The sequence below is a fragment of the Lynx rufus genome, unplaced genomic scaffold, assembly GCF_022079265.1.
Source record: "Lynx rufus isolate CCGP_SWC_20201006 ecotype Redwood Valley unplaced genomic scaffold, mLynRuf1.p SCAF_4, whole genome shotgun sequence".
Lineage (NCBI taxonomy): Eukaryota > Metazoa > Chordata > Mammalia > Carnivora > Felidae > Lynx > Lynx rufus.
Window position 1 is genome coordinate 102,146,481 of NW_025814856.1, and position 21,353 is coordinate 102,167,833.

At 40.3% G+C, this 21,353-nt stretch overlaps 1 protein-coding gene and 1 pseudogene across 3 annotated transcripts in view; both read left to right on the forward strand.

Moving 5' to 3' along the window:
• The window catches only part of UMAD1 (UBAP1-MVB12-associated (UMA) domain containing 1), a 274,040-nt gene that overhangs the window by 214,300 nt on the left and 38,387 nt on the right, over positions 1-21,353 (forward strand). Inside the window, exon 4 of one of the 3 annotated variants that reach the window (XM_047097077.1) lies at positions 9,091-11,035. The exons of the other annotated variants lie outside the window; for them this stretch is intronic. Coding sequence (XP_046953033.1) covers positions 9,091-9,348 — 258 coding nt within the window. The 3' untranslated portion in view covers positions 9,349-11,035. Of the gene's footprint in view, positions 1-9,090; positions 11,036-21,353 lie in introns of those variants that run through there. 3 annotated transcript variants of the gene reach the window in all.
• Positions 19,607-19,705, forward strand: LOC124525225 (uncharacterized; annotated as a pseudogene).

Below are 21,353 nucleotides of genomic sequence, written 5' to 3' on the forward strand. Positions count from 1 at the left end.
TTAGGGAATGGTAATAAAAGAAAATAGAGGGATAAGCAAATCCAGATCATACCTATGTACTACAATATGCAGTTTGTTCTCTTGTCCAAAGGCATTGAGGAGTGTTAAGCAAGGAAGAGCATGTGTGTGAAATAGCACCAACGAGAAGGAGCATATAGTGTGGGGTGAGCGAGGCCAGATGCAGGACACTCTGGGAGCATCCATGACACGAGACTGCAGTGGCTTGCACTAAGAGAATTGACAGTGGGGCCAATGGGAAATGAAACTTGGGGAGACATTAAAACCCTCAAAATCAGTAGGAGTCAGCCATTTACTGGATGGAGAAAGTGACAGGGAGGGAAAAGTAAAAGACAATTCAGGCTTCTGTGTTTGGTACTCATTATACAAAAAAAAAAAAAAAAAAGGTTAGAAGAGCATTAGGCTGGGGTAGAGCTGGGAAGGGCTTGAGAGTCAGGTTCAGAACATGTTGAGTTTAATGTGCCACAAGAAAAGGTATAATAAGGAGTTGAACACATGAGTCAGGGTGGTTTCAGGATGGGTGTGGACATATGTGCATGTGTGTGGATCTACTTTGGGGCAGTGGAGGAGTAGGCCAGAAGGACCCATGGATAGGGATAAGCTCCTCCAAGGGTGTGTGGAGACTAAGAAGAATAAAGGAACAGAAATGAGACCCTGGGAGAATACCTTCTTTTCAGAAATAGGCAAAAGAACAATGAGCTAGACAGACAGAGGCAACACTAAGAAGTGGCCCAGAAGCCAGAAAATAAAAACTCTGAGAGTGACCCATCTTAAGTGCTACAAAGAGGTCATATAAAGTTAGCACTTGAGAACATCTTCTGAGTTTAGCACAGTGTGATTATTAGTAACCTTGGACGAAGTAGTGTCAGTACCGGGGCAGATGGCAGTGGGTGAGGAGTGAAGCAGACAGCAAGCGTCAACAATCGGCTCAGCCTGGCTGTGAAAAAAAGAAGTATAGTGTGGGTGTTCAGTGGGTAAAATGCCAGTGGGTGCGAAAGACCTTAGGAGAATTTCCTGTAAATGGTGAATTGACTATATAAAAGATTCGCAATTGGGAGCCACCTCCTAATGGATGAAGCCATGTCCTTGAAGACTAGGGACAGGATTGGGTGTGGAACACTGGAAAGGGATTAGCTTTGGGTAGGAAGAGGGCAACATGCCCCTGGTGGCAGGGGAGAAGCATGGAGGGGTACAGATGCAGATACATTTTTGGGGAGCCGTAAGTAGAGGAGATCCTCACCTGATGGTTCCTCTTTCTTCTGTAGAGTGGGATGCTAGCCCACCGGCTGGCAGTGAGGAGACAGGTGGTGATGTAGGGCCAGGGGAGAGGAGAGCAGGGGTGAAAGTGTGCTGGAAAGAATGAGAGGGAAGGCCTACAGCACAATATGAGATTTTCTGGATAGCCTAAGGTCAGAGATTATGAACTTATATAAATTAACTTCCTAAAAATGTTTTTTTTTAAATCACTGGAATAGCCTTTTTTATTTCCCAAACCAGAACTAAACAGGATCCCATGCTGAACATACTGTTTCTTGCTGGTTCCTTTCCTAAAATGCTTCTCTTTCCTCTTTCCACTGCTCCCCCCCTAGAGTTGGCTGTACAGAAGATTTTCCGGCTTCAGTGAAGCCACTTTTCCAAGAAAGCATGGAACAGATCACAGAAGCAAGTGCCAGCTTGCCTACTTCCCCCTCTTCACTTGCATACATTCAGCTGGAGTTCTGAAAAGAGGAAGTCAGGAGACTTTTTTTTTTTTTTTTTCTTTAAGAAAGATAGAAGAAGCAGGAAGCACAGGCAGGTGGAAATACTGGGGGGAGAAGAGGGGGGAGAAAGAGGAAAGGGAACAAATATTGCAAAAAAAAAAAAATCATGAGCCAAAATGTAAATTGAAATGATGTCAGAGATCAGAAAGGAAAGGGAAGGGAACAAAGAAAAGATCTATCTACTTTCTGACCTGGCCTTTCTGTTCAAATATGTGGCAGCCTCAAACTGGGAACCCCGGCCCCATGGGAAGCAGGTTTTCAGTGAGTTCAGCTTTCTCTCCTGCCTAATTTATCTGTATCGGTGGTCAGGTGTTCTGGGCTTTTGTTTGTTTCTTTGACCTAATCCCACAATTTAAAAGTCAAGTGCCTAGAATATCTCAGAAATAAGGGGACCAGATTCAGTGCCATTCAAGGGTCACAAGTGAGCCCTCATGATATGCAGGCATTACTGTTCTGGGTATGGAGGATTTGCAGAAAAATGGCAAACAGTCTCTACTTTTGCAATATAATTTCTCTCTAGTGAAAGGAGACTGTGGCTTCGGACTTATGTAGGTGTAAGAGACCAGTCCTCTGGCTTTTATCAGCCAGCCAGACATTTATTAGCAACCAGCTTCTTAGAGAAAAATAAGGAGCTTGAGTACGGCCTTAACTGTGCCATTGCTTGTATCACCTTCTAACCTCTTGTCCCCTGATGCTTCTGACTCAGATTTGCCCCCCAACCCACCCCCATCAAGACGCTGATGTAATGCAAGCAGATACCAGCTGAAGCCAGAATAGAATGGATAGTTATCTGGGGAGATAAAGTGACAGTGTTGCCTGTTCAAGCTATTGTTCAAAGGAACATGTCCTTTATTTATAGTTGTTAGAATTTAAAGGCATAGACAGCGAGAGCTTGACATTCCCTCTTCTTACTATAACTCATTTCCTAGAAATAGGCTTTAGCAAATAGCTACCTTCTTTGTATGTAAATTGAATGTGTTAGATAGGTGTTTTATACCTGGTTTCATATTCTTCTAATAGGTTCTATTACTGTTTTGGTTAAGGTTGGTTTCTAAATTTTAATGCATCAATATTTTGCTTTTATACGACACTATTTTAGCTTTGCTTATCTGAGGCACAGGTTGCCTCAAGAAAGCAGGAGGTTTAAAAAAAATGCCAAATATAGGTGACGTTCCTATTAATAACATTTTCATACTTTAGTTGGGTATGGCTCCGTAAATTAAGTCTCCAAATTGTTAGCGGGTTTGCAAATTGGCACTCCTTAATAGATTCCATGGTGGTTTGGGGGGCTTCTGTGCCATGAGGTTCCCAGGATGCCACGAACCTTCTGTCGCTCCAGGGAAGTGACTTCATTTCTCTAAGCCTTTACTGAGAAGTGTTATGTGCCTTGTATTCTTGGACTGTTTTTTCTGAAGCTCTGAGATTTTACAGATTGAACCTCGTGAATCTTTACCACCCCTCTGCAAGAAAGGGAGGAATAGTGCCTCTAAACCTTTTTGAATTACTTGAAACGAAGATAATAGAGTGTGAGGAATACAAGATAAACTTGGCTGGCCCATTTTTTTAGCAGGTTTGCTGATGAACAAGAAATAATTATTTTTATACAAACACGAAAATAGCTTATTATTTGTAAACTTCATTTGTTGTAATGATACAGATAAAGAAATTTACTTTCTCACCAAGATTAAAAAAATCTGACACGGTATGCTCCTATTTAAACACTAATTTGAAAAAAGTATTAAAGCTAGATTATATGAAGGAACTTCTGCTCAAGAACATTGTCATAGCAGCCTTTCTGTGAACAGGATTAATCACAAAAATAACGAATATGCCTTATGAACATAATATTCGAAGTAATTTTCAAAAATTTGGCTATTAACTATAAGGTTAATTGATTCTTTTCTTCTCGCTCCATTGTGGTTAACATACTCATTCTTCCCTTTAAAGACCCATTTTATTATGCAAATGAAAAAAATTGAAAGACTTTGTGTCTAAGAGAGAGGGCTGCTTTTTTGCCGGGGAACTCATGCACCTGTTTCAGCCCTCAGCCCCCACCTCTGCTTCCACTGGCTGCCAAGCTAGACTCAGAGATCAGAGTAGCGGGTGTGGGGTCCTTGAATTTTGACTCACATTTTCTTTGTGACTTACTCTCGTTTTGCCTTATAGTTTCTCCCCTCCCAGCTCTCAGCATGCCAACAGCAGCTGCACCACGGCCCTCACACTGCTGCCAAAGGGCAGGCAGCCTCCTTGGAGACTGTAATGTTGCACTCTAGCCAACTGTTAAGAGATAGATGTTGGAGTCATACATACAGCACAGCTGAAATTCAGATCTTTCTAGGAGGCATTTGGTGGAACACTTTTTCCATGGTAATTTTTAATTAATTTTTAAGCTTTGGAGACTTTTCTATTTTGGACAGTTTTCAAACATGTGCAAAGGTAGGAACACTACCAAAGCACATTCCCACGTAGCTTCTAGCTCTCCATTTTGACAGTAATCAACTTATTGACAATCTTGTTTCACTGTCCCTGTTTCCCTGTGGTTCATCCAGACGACTGGTAGACTTATTTCCAGGGATAAATACCTCCTAAATTACAGTTGCTTTTCTGTCCTCCTTCAGTCTAAGATCTGTCACCTTGATGATTTTTTCAGTCCTTTCCAATGGTAAAAGATATGACAGTCTCCTTTCCTTCTAAATTAAGCTAAGATATACTATGTTGGCACCTGTCATATTTTCTAATACCATCCCCGAAATTTTCAAGGCTTTGTGCATTCAGCTAGCCAGTCTATCCAGAGTACATCTGAGGTGTGCAGGGTCTTAGAATGTGGAGCATTAAAGGTCACTGAGTTGGATTCTCCATGTCACCACAGACTAGCTATGTAACCTGGGACAACTTCCTTCACCTTTGTGTGCTTCTGTGTCCTCTTATTTTTACTGTGGGGTCAATAGTAGTACACCACCACCCCCACTACCCCCAGAGGTGTGGTAGGGCTTAAATGAGAGAGTACATTTAGACAGCTCAGATGGAGCTGGCTCAAAGGTCATGTCCAGTATATGCAGCTTGCTTCCATCTTTCTCCTCCTCATTTTTCATCCCTCACTGCTCATTTTACAGAAGAGAGAAGTGAGGTCCAGGTGGATGAAGCATATGCCAGTTTTATCAGGAGAACTTGAACAAGGAATCACATGTCTCAATTCCTTTATTATCCAAGATGCAGTTTGCCATAGTCTTGTCCTTAAGGAATTGTGCTTTGACACATAGGAATGATTTGTAAAGGAAAGGAAGGGGGATTAATCAAAGCCTGCACAAAGAAATAAATATTGCTGCCAGAGAGTTAAACCTGAAAAGGGATGTATTTAGAAAGCAAAGTAGTGGGGCACCTGGGTGGCTCAGTCGGTTAAGCGTCCGACTTCAGCTCGGGTCATGAGCTCAAGCCCTGCATGGGGATCTGTGCTGACAGCTCGGAGCCTGGAGCCTGTTTCGGATTCTGTGTCTCCCTCTCTCTCTCTGCCCCTCCCCCGCTCACACTCTGTCTCTCTGTCTCTGAGAAATGAATAAACCTTAAAAAAAAAAAAAAGCAAGCAAAGTGGTACAAGTAATGTACCTCCTCGTTGGAGAGAGTGAGATTTCAAAAATGTTTTTGTTTAAGAAAGATGATTTGGCTAATGAAACTGGAGAACATTCTGTACACAAGGAAGAAAGAGAAGAAAGTTCAATCATGGGATGCTACTAATAGATCCAACAAACATTTGCATGTGAGATTAAGAGGGAAGGCAAGATATAAGAGCAGAGGGTAAGGTAAGATGATTTGAGCCACCAGTGGATGTCAGCAACAAAAGAGATGGATGGATCCCAGACCTTATCTAAAGCCAAGTGGCGTCTGCCATTCCTAAAGTTTTTATTTATTTGCTTACTTTAACATGTGCTAAGCATTACTGTACTTACCTGGGAACATCATCACTTCATTAATCCTCACAGCAATCCTATGAAATAGGTACTATTACTGATCTTGACATACAGCCAAGGAAACTGAGCACATGGAAGTTAAAGAACTTGCCCATGGCATAAGCAGGAGACCTTGGATTTGCACCCAGGCAGTGTCTGTCTACAATCTGTGCTCTCAACACTCTGCTGTGCTGCTCCAGGGTAAGCCCCTGTGCGTAGGTCATCTTGAAGAAACCAGTGATAGATAGGTGATACTTTCTAAAGAGGCTAGAATTGTGGCATCGTTACTCACTGACACCTGTGCTCTCATCTGACCCAGGGATCCTTCGTCTTTAAGCCTCGGTCAGGTTTCAGGAGGCAGGTTCTGGCCACCGCATACATGGACCTTTCTAATAAGCTTTGTCATAGCAGGGCACACTTGCCTTGTTCTAGCTGCAATCCTAAGAAAGTGCTCTGGTGTTTTATTTATGATGTCATAAGACAACTCTTGCTAGGGATGTGTTTGGTTAATTCAAAGTCATTTACTGACAGATTTCTTGAGGGTCTCTGTTCTGTGTTGGGCATGCCTTGTGAAGAGAGTAGTGCCTCTCTTACAGAATCTCCATGGAGTTTTCCTTTCTAGAGCTTCTCATTAGCATATCACTACCATCATTTCTCTCAATTCATAAAGCAAAAGAAAAATTGGGAGAAGCCTCTCTTGACCGCACATCCCCTTCCAGCAACCGGCACATATCTCTTTTCCCATTTGCAGTATAATGTCTAGAAATGCTGTCTGTTCTATTTGTCCTCACTTGCCTTCCTCCTGTTGTCTTTTAAACACAACACCAAGCAGACTTTCTTCTCAAGATCTCCTCCAGCTCCAGACTCCTATGAGATCCCTCTACCTACTAACAGCTCCACCTGGATGTCTGTTAGGCACGTGGAACATCCAGAACAACTCCTGATCTTCCTGCCTTGCCTGCTCCCTCATGACACCCTTTCCCATCCCTGTAAATGGAGACTCCATCCTTATTGCTCAAGCCACCAACTTTGGCTTCATCCTTGATCCTGCTCTTGCTCTCATGCCCCACATCCATTCCATCAGCAAATCCTATTGGCTTTCTCCTTGGTCTATCCACATTCCAGCCATTCTGTCTCACCCTTAGTATGACCACCAGACCCACAAGCCCAGCTGGTCTTCCTGCTTCCTTCCCTGGCTACAGTACCCCCCACACCTACCATTAGCTATACAACACAACAACCAAAGCAATTCTTTTGACATCGGTAAGAATACATCTCTTCTGCAACAATATGTTCTTCAAAATTTTTGTAACGCCTACATGCCACAATATGGATGGATTTCATACATAAAATATTAAGTGAAAGAAGCCAGAAACAAGAGTTCATACTGTATGGTGACTTCATGTAAAATACAGGTAATACCAACCTGTGCTATTAGAAATCAGGATGGTGACTGAGGGGCAGGGAGTTGGTTGTGACCTCGAGGGCCTCTGGAGAAGCTGGTCATTTCTGTTTATTGCTTTGGGTGCTGGTTGCTCACAGGTATTTGGTTGGTTAAAATTGAGCACACTCAATACTTATGATGCACCCTTTTCTGTATGTCTTTTCCACTTCAATAACAAGTTTCACAAAACTGTTATTTCTTACACAGAAAACCATCCTCCTCTACTCAGAAGGAATTTATCAGCACTTGCAACTATTATGATATAAGCCTCACGCAGGCAAAAATCTTGTCTGCTTTCATCCACTCAACAAATACTGAGCACTGCGCACTGATCTGGGCACTGGGGATACAGCAGTGAACATGGGAAATAAAAACTCCCTAAGCTTCTAAGGGGTGATACTAGAATAAATTATACACCATGCAACAAGGTACTGAGGGCTAAGGAGAGGAAAAAGCAGGAGAGGGAGATGGAATGCTGGAGTGGGGGGAGTGAGGGCCAGGAGACAGTTAAAATAAGGTGGGCAGGAAAGGCCTCCCTGAGAAGGACATGGGAGAAGGAGCCCCGGTGGGTCTGGGAGAAGCATCTTTGGGGCAGAGGGATTGGAGAAGAGGGAGCCAGGACAGACTAGCTGGAGAAACTGTCAGAGAGGTACTGGGGCCAGATCAGGAAGGGCCTTGTAGGCCTTCGTAAAGACTCTGGAGTTTTATCCCCCAGGTGGGGACTGACTGGAGCAGGTGGTGAGTAAAGTTTTTCCTGACCTGGTTTAAGCTAGGTTTTAGCCACTTGGAGCAGCAGGCCATTCGTTCTCATTTTCGTAAACATACTTACAACTTTTTACTCAATCTCCTGTGGATAGATACTTAGGTAGTTTCCAGTAAGGGGCTTGCATAGAGTGCTATGAACACCCTAGTGCACATCTTTTGGTAAAGTACTATATGCAAGGTCTACCAATCTTAAAGAAATTGAACAAGATACATCAGCCTGTGTAACATAACATGCTAGTTCCAGCGAAAGTCGGGCAATCAATCAATACTTGGGGTACACAGGGGAGGTAAATGCTCGAGTTTATCTTAGGGAATAGAAGGTGGAGGATACATGCATCCATACAGAGTATGCAAGGTAACATATGCTAGGTGAAGAATACAAAGAAATGTCAAACAGATAGCTTGCTCTCAAGTACCCTAGAGTCTAGTTGGAGATAAGACATATGCATAGGAAATAGCCACTAGCAAGAACGCAAACATGAAATGCCAAATAGTATCCTAGTCAGTTTGCCCCATATTCTCTCTGAAGCAGGCAGGGCCACTTTGGACTATGTTCATCTACGATTTCACAGGGAACCTGGGAGTTCTGTAAAGCCTGGAAGCTTACATCAGATTTGTGAGCCAGACTTTGTAGACCTTATCTGGGCTAGGGAAATAGCAAGAATGCAGGCTTGTATTTAGGGGGCCCTGAGTGGTCAGCCTGAGTCAGAGAAGGGTTTAGGATTCATTTTAAAGCCTAGTAGAGATTTAGGTGGATGTATTTCTCAAGTAAGTAAATAGCAGCATTCCAACCTGGGAATATTTTTTTTTTTTTTTCTTCAATTTTTTTTTCAACGTTTATTTATTTTTGGGACAGAGAGAGACAGAGCATGAACGGGGGAGGGGCAGAGAGAGAGAGGGAGACACAGAATCGGAAACAGGCTCCAGGCTCTGAGCCATCAGCCCAGAGCCTGACGCGGGGCTCGAACTCACGGACCGCGAGATCGTGACCTGGCTGAAGTCGGACGCTTAACCGACTGCGCCACCCAGGCGCCCCAACCTGGGAATATTTCTATATTCCACATTTCTCAATCATTTTGATATATTAATGCCACATTTACCATTTCTAAACCTCAAAGTCCACAAGGTCTAAATGACTTAAATATATATGTATTTTTAGACTGGCAAAGAAAACTCATCCAGTGTGACTGTAGCAGGCCCCGAGGTGGAAAATAAGGCAGGCCAGACTTTGGAAAACAACTCATTAATGGCTGAACTCCTCAACGACGTACCCTTCACCTTGGCCCCACACGTGCTGGCTGTGCAGGGCACCATCAGTGACCTTCCAGACCACTTACTCTCCTATGATGTCAGCGAAAATTTATCACGGTTTTGGTATGATTTCACTCTTGAAAATTCAGTGCTCTGTGATTTGTAATCTTTATGTCTATTTGCACCTTAACAGCTTTCAACAAAGCTTTGCCTATTTTATTTAACCCGTTTGATGTTCTTTGCCATTTCACTGCTTAACCGTCCCCAGAAACGCAAGGATCATAAAGCAAAGAAAATGTCATTGTGTTCATTACTGTTTTTTAGAATAAGGGATATTTGTATAAAAGTGGGACTAAAGTTCTACCTCCTTTCCCCCCAGATAATAAATTTAAAACTTAGGCTATCAAGGTTCTATGAAAGGAGCAGACTTCAACCAGTCTCTCAAAATAGAACACCTCAGGTTTGTCTTAGAAGAGCTGTGGCACTTAGTTACCACGACTCTGAAGTCTGTGCTTTGAATGGAGCGTGACTTGTCTGCTTTGGAGGAAGTTTGAGTTAATGGTACTCCCTTTATTCTTCCACAGTGTTTATGAATGAATTCAGAAAAAAAAAAAAAAAATGTTGCCAGTTAGCTTAATCTCTTCAGTCCGGATTTAGACACTGGGGTGGAAATGTAAAACTTTTCCTACAAAGTAGTGGTAGTTTGCTGACACACAGATGTGGTACCTGCTCTGGATGCTGTCTCTTTTGAGTGATACATACCAGTTTCCTCCAACCCACGGCAGTCCTTACCACCTTGAATGGTTCCTGGGTTCCTGCCTTTGTTTTCTGCCTCGTTGCAACTTCAGAGTGTGTGCTCTCACCAGCTTTCCAGAGAGCTTCCCCTGTTTCTGCTTCAGCTGGCATTTGCTCTCCTTACCACATATGTTCCCAGTTTATGAAGAGATCCACGTTTCCTTTCAACCTCTCTGCCTCCTAAAGAAAAACATCTCATGACGATGCATATTATTGCTGATAACACCCTTATTTAGAAATTTGTTGGCCACAATACAGATGGGAATGTTTTACTGCTAGAAAAACTAAAATCGACTCATTTCCAATTAGGGTGTAGGCAAAACACCTAACTAGGACTTTCAGTTCTTGGCTATCCCTTATTTATTCCAACTAAAACAGTACAGAACTGCCATTGGTCAATAAACTGTAAAGGGGAGAGGTAAACTGTGACAGAGTATTTTCCATGCCATGGAAAATTTAAATCACATTTGTTTTGATTAGAAGCAATACAATTTATTGATTCTGTGCCAAATTTTAAGTATATTTTTCACAAAGATAGAGTGCCATAGCAAAACTAAACACTGTGCAAAAAGGTACGTGAATCATTCAAGTTTTAATGTGTTATGCATGTTTGTTTAATAAATGTAGCATGGTCTTGATAAAAATTGCGTATTATTTAAAAGTTAAAAGAACATTTCTATTGACAAAAATAGGCTTCATTTACAAAAAACATTACCCCATGAGAGGTGATTGATTACATTCAATCTTTACATAGTTTTCATAAAACATCAGTCTAGGAAATGTGACATGTTACTAACACAAATGTGAACATTTTATAGCAGTTTCTGTGAAAACAGCCTTTTCAATATCCATGTTAATGTACCTTGAGGCTAAATGTTAAGTATGTCATCAATTGGTCTAATATGTGTTAAATTTTATCTAAAATACTCATACATTTCATTTATATTTATGTCTACCATGTTATAAATATGCTTGTAAGTATTTTCATTTGTCTAAAATAATTGTTATATTTAAATAAATGTGAATTAAAATAAACTGATATTTTGATTATTCTCAGATCCAGAGAAAAATGGTTTTCTTTATATTATTCATACCTGAATGCAAGTTATTAAATCTTTTGTGAGGCAAAGATTTAAGTTTATAGTTTGTGCAGTGCAGCCAAAGTATGAAATTTCCACTTACCTATAAATTTTAAGAAGTAACACTGAAAATGGTAAGATCGCTAGGACTAGAGAGATTTGGAAGAAATCACATGAATACCTTGCTCTAGACAGATCCTCATCATCCCAAAATTGAGTAAGGGCTAGTGTTCATGACCTCTTTTGTTTTTTAACAAAAACATTTTAGTTTTCTTAAGCCTGTCTATAAGTCAATGTTACTATTTTAAAGCTGGAAGAAACATTAGAGATCAGCCAGCTGACTTCATTTACCCAAGAGAAACTTGAAGCCTAGAGGGGTTAAATGACCTAACTCACCTGGTTAGTGATAGACATTTATTTTAATAGTGTTCGTAATTATCAATTATAACAAAGCCGTATGCTCTGGTGGAAAGAGTTCGGGCATTTGAGGCAACCAGATGGAATTGGTAATGGCTCCCTTACTTACAAGCTGTGGGACCTTGGTCACTTACCTAACTTCTGGTGCTCTTCGTTCTCTTGCTTGTTGAATAGTAATTGTATGCACCTTGCAGGATTGTGTAGTTTTAGACGGTGTTTGTCAGATACTTGGCAGCATAAAGCTTGAGACACCATAGGTGTTCTGAGAAAGAGTGCTGCTATAATTCTCATTACTAACCACACATGCACACGAGTCTAACAAAATGCAAAATACGAATGAACCGAACTGCTTAAAAAGTAATATAAAAAATAGCTACCTACATTTACTGTAGGTCCCTCTTGCCCTATTATTTTTTTCCATATTAAATACCTAACTATAAAACAATTCTAAAATATGTTGGTTGACTCACTGCAGTTCCTTAGTTAAGAATTCCTTAAGGAACATTTTTTCTTCCTCTTATTATTAAGCATCATGGTCATTGTCATTAATAGAAGTCATCAGTGGAAAGTACAGTAGATAGAGAATATACGAGTGATTTTGACTGAATCTTATTTTTAGCCCTAAAATATATTCAGGAAGTTGCATGTATTTTTTCCCCAGCTTTCTTTAAAGTCGTTTGCATCTTTTTCTAAAAGCAAAATTAGATAATTCTGACCAACTTAATATGGTTAAATTTTTATCAACTGAACTTTAAAATTATTTTCTAATGTTTGTTTATTTTTGAGAGAGAGCGCGCACGTGTAGCGGCGGAGGGGCAGAGAGAGAGGGAAACAGAATGGAAGCAGGCTCCAGGCTCCGAGCTGTCAGCACAGAATCCGATGTGGGGCTGGAACTCAAGAACCCTGAGATCATGATCTGAGCTGAAGATGGGCACTTAACTGACTGAGCCACCCAGGCGACCTTCACCTGAACTTTTAATATCGTACCATTGGTGCACCTGGATGGCTCAGTTGGTTAAGCGTCTGACTTTGGCTTAGGTCAAGATCTTGCAGTTCGTGCGATCCCACAGTTTGTGTGATCTCACAGTTCGTGAGTTTGAGCCCCAAGTCGGGCTCTGTGCTGACAGCTTGGAGCCTGGATCCTGCCTCTGATTCTGGATTCTTTGTCTCCATCTCTCTTTGCCCCTCCCCCACTCATGCTCTGACTCTCTCTCTCTCTCTCTCTCAAAAATAAATAAACCTTAAAAAAAATTTTTAAGTTGTACCATTAAGTGTTAACAAAGGCACATCTCTTGTTAACAGTTCTGGAAATCCGCAGTAGTTTTGTGGGTTTAAGTAAACATTCATTGACACCAACACCTTTTTTCCCTTTCTCAAAGTAAAATGATAAATTAGAAATATTCCCATAGTCCTGAAATCTTATAATTCTAACGGACAAATATGGAATACCAAAGAAATAATCTCATCCATGTTCTAAAACAGTGATATATCACACCTTACTCCCTTACCTATCATGGTAACAAATGATCAATAAATGAACATTGCCCTCAGTTACCTAGCAAAAAATGTTAATTTCAGAGATGATACATTGTCTTATTAATTATGTCCTTAATAACATTCACATGAAATGTAAGTATATTGGATAGGTGGCTGAAGGATGTTGCATCTTTTAAAGCCACTGAGAAATACGGATTTGTGGATATTATCTTTTGAGCATTTGTGTCCTACTACTGAGGGCGTGACCTAAATATTATTGAAAAATCTGAAACTCTCAAAATAAGTCTTATTCCACTGATATTACATTGGCCTGAAAGATAAAGTATTATGTGCCAGGAAAATGACTATGCCATATGATTTAGTGGATAGGTGTGCGTGAAAAAGAGAGAGGTGCTGATTGATGTGTGGGAGCTCTGTCACAGTCAAAATAGCAGTATGTTAAACATCATTAAATAAAGTTTTTATTTTAGGGTACCCTTTAGATTTACAGAAAAGTTACAAAAATAGTGAAGTGTTCTTACGTGCCTTCCACTTAGTGTCTCCCAATGTTAACATCTTACATTACGACAGTGCATGTGCTACAACTAATGAACCAATTTGGTACTTACTTTTAACTCAAGTCCACATTCTATTCTGATTTCACAGTTTCCCCATCACGTTCTTTCATTCATTCTAGCATTTCATTTAACACGTTACATTTAGTTGTCACGTCTCCTTAGGCTACTGTTGGCTGTGACAGTTTCTCAGACTTTTCTTGTTTTTGATGACCATGACATTTTTGTGGAATTCTGTAGACATTTTGTAGAATGTCCTTCAGTTGGGGTTTATCTGATGATCTAGTTACACTTTTATAAAAGTTAATAAAAGAAATTTTGGAACATTTCACACGCACACAAATACCATTTGTTGTTGGACAAAATATATTCTGTAATTTCCTCAGAATTCATCTTCCAGCAGATCTATTTCTTCCTAACTTTTGCCATGACTATAACTGTATGCACAATAGACTTTCCCGGAGCGTTACCAGTGTTGCATTTTAAGTGGAACCCTCCTCAGGAGTTGGCCTTTCCTAGCTCATTCCCATAATGATTGCATCTTACACATAATGTCATTCTTGAGCAAGTGGTGTAGAGGCAGGAGTACAGTGTAATCGTTTTCCTCTCTAAAGAACCAAGATAACTCATGATACAAAGAGCTCTTCTCTACAATAGATGACTTTTTTTTTTAGTAATTGCAAAAACAAATTTGCAGCTCTGTAAGTTTCTAAAGAAAGAAATATTTCATTTTCAACCTTTAACAAGTAGTTTTAAGAAGCAATAGAAGGAAACTCAGTCATCGTTTGAAGGGGAGGTGCCCAAGAAACTCTTATTTTTACTTCTGATCACCCAGAACTGTGTGCTAAAACATAAAGTTGATCTCATCCAATTTCAGTTGGGGAAAAAAAAAATCAAAGCAAAAAGCATCTTATTTTTTCCTTGGAAGAAATCTAAATACAGTTCTTTGTCAAGAATTTGCCCAGTACCAGATTTAACCCATACCAAGGACATAAATTCCTTACAATCAAAGGTAAGGCAAAGGATAATTGCATCCAGAACAACCCATCAGTACTCTAACTCTGAACCAGCCCCCCAGACAGCTTTTCAGTTACTACCCAGCCCCAAGAGAGAGTCAGACAATAGACTGTTTCAGAGGTCAGTTAAGGAGACAGCCTCCCACTTAGGACTGCTGCCAGGGACGTCCAATCCAGTGTCTGACATCTGGGTTCTGCAGCTGCCAAGTCTGCCCCTTGTGTGGCCACAGGTGTTGGCTAGAACTCTGAGACACGTGGGGAAGAAAGAACAGGGCAATGTCAGTTTCATTGTATATATGCGTGCTTATGTGTACAGTTTTAATTTTGTTTTTCAAAAGGTACATGATTTATTTTGTTTCAAAATTAATGTATTTCTGCATAATGGCAAGGAACATTTGGAAGGCTAACAAAAAAGCAGCTTTTCTTCAAGAACAAGGACACGACAAAGCCCAAGTTCTTACACCTATGGGGCACGCTGTTCACTAAAATGCTGTGTGTGGTATTGCCAGCTTAGTCATTTGAATAGGCCTTCTCAGGACCAAAGAGAAATAAATGGATGCCAAAAAGCAAACAGGCAGTTGGTCTAAGATAAAACCTAAATACTTATCCTCTCCCTACAGTCTCCCCCCTCATCCCTGTTTTGGGTGTTCACAAGAATTTGTGTTTATCAATATGTGTTTTTGAGCCTGGAACAGACTATATCTAGTCTTCTATTTCACACTACACCAGCTGCAACCATCAGTGAACACAGCTTAAAAACAGTAACACCAAGCTCTCTTCTTCCCCTTATAGGAGACTTAGCTCCTATGTGTGGGGCAAATCGAGAAATTTCTACCTCAGGTAAGTATCTGAGGTTCCTGACCCTAACGAAATGGGCAGCAGTAGAAATGAAGATGATTAAGAGAAGGGGATGACATTGGTGAGAACTATAAAGAGCCAACAGTCAACATCATTTAAAAATATAGACATGTCTATACCTCCATAATAAAATATATGCTTCCTCCTCGTTTCACCTACTTCAGAGTCTGTAATTGAATTTAATGGAGGAAGAAGGAATCTTCAGATTTCATCTTCTTATCGAATAACTTTCTAAGGAGAAATGCTTACAATTTTTCCCACCCTGTTTGCTATGTATTTTACCAGCTAGTAGCATTTTTGGCAGGTTCTACTTTGTATTTTCTATTACAAAAACAATAGGTAAGCAGAATATACTTTTCCACGGTACAGCCACCACCCCATTTCCCATAAGAATCTATGCTGTCTTACTGATGTTCTATCGGACTTAATGCTTAGCACAGAAATTCTTGATCAGGCTTTGTTGAATGGATGAGTGAACCAATGAAATAAATCATTAAATTATCTATAAATGAAACTTCCCAAGCAAAGGAACCGAATTTCAAAACTTTTGTAGTTTTTCAGGCCCCAGTAAGCTCCCCAAATTATCATGCTGTGTTTATGCAGCTGAAAATAATGCTTAGTTTACCAAGCCTCTACAAATTGTGACTTTGTCTGTTTTGGGTATTCTCTATGTTTTTCAGGTTGTGTTTTCCTCTGCCCATAATGACTATGTATGTTCTCATGATGAGTAAGAACTGATTCTAGACAATACAGTATATTTTGGTGCTGTGGATTAACTCATTTGAGGTTTTCTCTAGCTGCCAAGTTTCTCTTGTGTGTTCTTGATTGTGTTTGCATGTATTTCTGCCCCAGAATTTATTAATCCTATATGACCTGCCCTTGAAAAATATCTTCATCTTTCATATGCCTTCCCAAGCACATTTGAGTATTTCAAATGACCTTGGTTTAAAGACATTTTTCTAGGAGCAGTAGCACACCTTTCCATTAAAACTCAACCAATTCTCTTCCCTCGTCATATGAGCATGCTTAGATCTTTTCCCTCTAACTCCAGCTATAAACTCTTTTTCCATCTATTTGGAGTCAAGTTTCTTGAGCGGTCTATATTTGTATCTCCACTTCCCTACTTTCTGTTTACTCACTAACCCTCTCTAACCTGGTTTCCGAGCCCTAGTTAGAAACTCCACTGAATTGCTTCTTACAGAGTTATCTCCAACCTGCCCACTGCCTTATGTCTATTTCTTTCAGGCAGTTATTACTGTTGGTTAGTTCTTCTGTTCTGAATTGTCTTCACCCTTGATTGCTGTGACACTTGCTTTTCTGGTTTTTCTTCCATCTCTTCCACTCCACCTTATACTGTTGGGGACTTCTTTTCCTCATTCCACCCCTAAAATGTTGGCTGTCTTCTGGCTCTGGTATCCTGCACAGTCATATGCATGACTATCTGCTACTGCTGACACCCAAACTGATCTCTAACCCAGAACTCTCTCAAGTTCTCTCTATATACACAGTTTGTAATCATTCATCTCTCGACTCTTACTCTCAACTTCTATCACAGACCATTTGCTCTCCACTCTTTCGCACCTCTCCCCCCTTGCTCCTGTTTGCTGTGGGGAATTCCTTCTTCACTCCACATGGTTATGATGGGAAATAGCATACGTGTTACCACTCCTGGACCCCAAAGGGACAGACACACACCCTGACCTGGTTCAGTCAAGATCCCTCTTACCAACTGATAACAAACGTAAGCAGAAAGCTGCACCTCTTTTGCTGGAGTCCTGACAACCACCCCTCCCTTTGTGTTTCCAAGTCCTGACATATCATGTGAGGCCCCGGACTACCCAAGCAGTAAATCTAGGAGTCTATCCATTCTTCCTTCTTACTCTGCTCCACACTCAAATGATGATAAACTTGTGTGAATTATATATCGTAAAGCCCTGACTCTTCAATATGTCTCTGCTCCATACCTACCACTCCCATTTCAGTCTATGTCTTCATCATTTGTCTTAACTGATCTTCCTGCATCCTGTACATTATATAAGCCAGAAAGAACTTACTAAAAAGTAGATTTAAGGGCACCTAGGTGGCTCCGTCACTTAAATATCTGACCCTTGATTTCAACTCAGGTCGTGATCTCACAGTTCATGAGTTCAGGCCCCACATTGGGCTCTGTGCTGACAGCATGGACCCTGCTTGGGATTCTCTCCCTCTGTCTCTCTCTTTCTCTCTCTGCCCTTCCCTCCTACACTCTCTCGAAATTAATTAACATAATTGCTTAAAGATAGATTAAAACCCTCAGTAGCTCTCTGGTATCCTCTATAGAAATGAAGCAACTTAAAGCAAATAAGGGCCCCCAATTCCCTCTTTAGACTCATCTCATGATATTCCTACTCACATCCTGCGTGCTCTTCCCTGGTGAGAACATGCCATACCTCCTTCACCATCCTTACATTCTGTTCTTTGTGCTTGGAATGTCCTGACATTCCCTTCTTTTTCGTTTTGCTGTTTGTTTGTTTTCCTGGTCATAAATAATTAAGATATACTTTAGGGAATATAGTGAATATAAAATTTAAGATAATGATATGAAGTAATTTCAATCTTCTTACAAGCAACCCCAGCCCTCAATGCTCTGCAGATGTAAAACCAGTGGTGAGACTCACTAACAGAAGTTTGACTACTCCAGAAGAGGCTTTTCATGAACATTTACAACAAGAGCATCTGAATACCTCTTTTAAGTGCAAAACCACACCACACTTATGCAGCAGCAATGCGTTCATATTGTTCTCATTAGTCATTAGTAGTCAACTTGCATAAATCACCAGGAAAAAGCACAACGGACCTCAGAAAATAGGCTTAGAAATGAACCTGTCCTTACAAAACACACACTGCAATGAAAGAGACATTCAAAAAAGTACTATGGGTACTGCAGGAATTGTGTCCATTCCAACAATCTCCAGTGAACCAGTCTACGGCTAAATTATTTTACAAAGTTTACTTCAAGTATCACCTCCTCTGGGAAACCTTTCCTTATTCCTCCTAAGCTGTACTGGATGTCCTTCCACATGCCTTTACTATCCTGTTTTCTCCTCTGTCAACGTTCGAAACCCACAGTGCTGTAACTGTTTGTCTACTTCGTGACTCTGAATTGATGCTAACCTGTACTTTCATGCTTAACATGATGCCAGACACCATGGGCAAATGATTGAATCACCACTGGTTTGAGGGAATGTATGAGATTCTTATTCCATCTACATTAGAATTTGCCTTTGAGTCTCTGTTGGAAACCTTTAGGTAACCTTCTAGATGTCCATATTAGAACATGCTATATTTCCTTAATGTTCCCAAATTTGTGCCCTAAATAATTTAGCTTCTTAAATTTTTGGAAGGTAGAAATGTACCTTTTGTTTGGTTAGCTGTATCAGTAACAATACAATGAAACTGTTTTATGTTTATCATAACCTTTCAGACAGTGTTAAGTCTTTAAATTTGGGGGTATAAGTGACTATGACTCTATTGTAACTTGGGTTTTATTTTTTTGTTTTCTTTAATGTACACACAGAGGGAACTTTCTTCTGCCTTCTATTAAATCAACATTGATTAACGCTAATTAAATTACATGGCTCTTTTTAAATCATGGATTTGTGTAGAAGTAAACATATAACATAAAAACTGAATACCTGCTATTTTAATGGGCTGTGCCACTTTTTCATGTAACCTAACCTTACTGAAGGATTTGGAAATATTAACCCTTTTGATAGTGGTCCATTCTTGAGGAATAGCTCATTTTACTTTTGAGGAAAAACAAACAAATAATTATCTGGAGAAGGAAGACTATCATGTTGATTTTTCATGTAGCCAAAGCAGGTTCTAAAATATTCTTTAACTGGCCCATTCATTTGGTAGACCATTTACTACATGAATTAAACTTTTTAAGTTCTGTAATAAGTTATGATATTGTACATTAGTTGAATTTCTAACCAGTTTGGTCACTAAACTTCCCCATAGATACAAAGATGCAGATATACCTCATTTTCAAAAAATGGGGAAAGCAATAGTCAGTCTATTAAAATGTTCAATTAGTCTATAGAAAGAAAAATAAATCCCTGTTATACTGGTTAACGAAATTCTGCATTTCTGTTGTCTAAATAACAACTCATCAAGAATAAAATACTTACTGAGACAAGCTTCTTAGCAAAACTAGTCTCCAGAGTGTTCCCTTTGGCGGCACATATACTAAAATTGGAATGATATGGAGAAGACGAGCCTTGCCCTGCGCAAGGATGACACACAAAAATAGTCTCCAGACTAAACTCAGAAAGGAGGTTCGTAATCTTTATTACCTTCCTATTCTCACTTTGTTAAATGAGTATCAAGGGCCAATAGTTTCTTCCCCCACCCCAACTGAAAACTATCTGCTGAAACTATCTCTACTCATTTTAGGTTCACCACCCTATAATTTTACGTGACCCTGAGTTTCTACATTTGGCACTATACATCTATCAGAAAGGGCCTGTAGGAATGAAGCCCTTGGTAAGCAAAGCAGTTGTCTCCTGGGTGTGGGCTATTTCCATTCAGGCTTTTCTAGTGTTCCTGGAGATACACTTGAGGCATTATTTCTTTTTTTCATGTTGATTGTGATAAGAGCCTCATTTCCCAGTGCAATCTATCACTACCCTGCAGGTCGGAGACCACTGGGCTTGTTGCTTTTATTGTGCTCGAGGACAGCAGATGCGATATCCTTAGGCCTGGGTGTGCTTTGTTACGCTTGTTAAGTACAAAATGCCAGAAATGTATCCAGTGCTTGACAAAGTACAAAATACAAAAGACAAGGGCTCTGTCCTTACCACCTCTGATTCCGGAGTATAAAATAGCAGGTAGCAGTAACAGTATCAGTTGATCACCAAAGACAGGCTTGACTATCATAAAATGTCAGGTGAGTGAACCAATTTAAATGAAAATCTTGTTAAGAGGTGACTGGGAGGGCCTGTGGTGGTTATTCAGAGGAACCCAAGAAAATTTTTTACAGAGCTATTTTTTTTTTTTTTGAAAACTTAATACAAATTCACCTTGCCTAGAGCATGTGCTCTGAAACACAAGAAATTAAAAGAATGGGCGGGGAGAGGTGGAACAGAATGAGAACCTCTAGCACCTAGAAATGGAGCCATATTCTCCTGCTGTGACCAGCCTGGAAATAATGAGCTACTTAGTAGTTGTGTCATTCCTGGCACCACTCTTGCTATTAAACCTTATTTCCCATGAGCATCCAGTCAGGCCAACCTCTCTAGTGCCTGCTCAGCCTTCTGCCTCCTTTCTAGTGCCATGACACTCCTCTACTGATGCTATTTCTCTTTCTTTCACTTTTCTGTTCTGCCTACACACGTTCTATCCACTTCTCAGTACAGCTAAATTTCTAGCTCCCTCATGAATATTTCCCAAGTGTGGCGTTCATATACCATCTCAGAACCCCAGAACCCCCATGGTATTGTGATTTTCTCATGGGTTCCTCCACTTGTTTCCTGAAGAGACTGTGGGTAGACTGGTGAACCTTGACTTGCCAAAATTGTAAGATATATCAGGGTAAGCTGATAATTATTTATCATAAAACACGTTCCACACAGCAGGTGCTCCATAAATACCTGACTTCCAAACATGATTCCCGTTGTTGATCTTAAATGAATGACCATCCATACTTGTCTCAAAGATCTTCAACATCAGAGTAAGATATGCTGTCACCACAGTCACCAGCGATTTACTACCCTTTCCTCCTCTTTCCTACTCCCTGTTTTAATGTGTTCTTCAGTATACACACCTTCCCCACACCAGATCTTCTCCAAAATATGTCTCCCACCAGCTAAAAAGTTGACCTGCTGTACTCCTCTGCTGTGGAAGACCTTTTACCTCTATACTTATCCCTGTTACTTGGAAGGAGGAGTTTGTTTTTCCTACTTAGAAAATGGC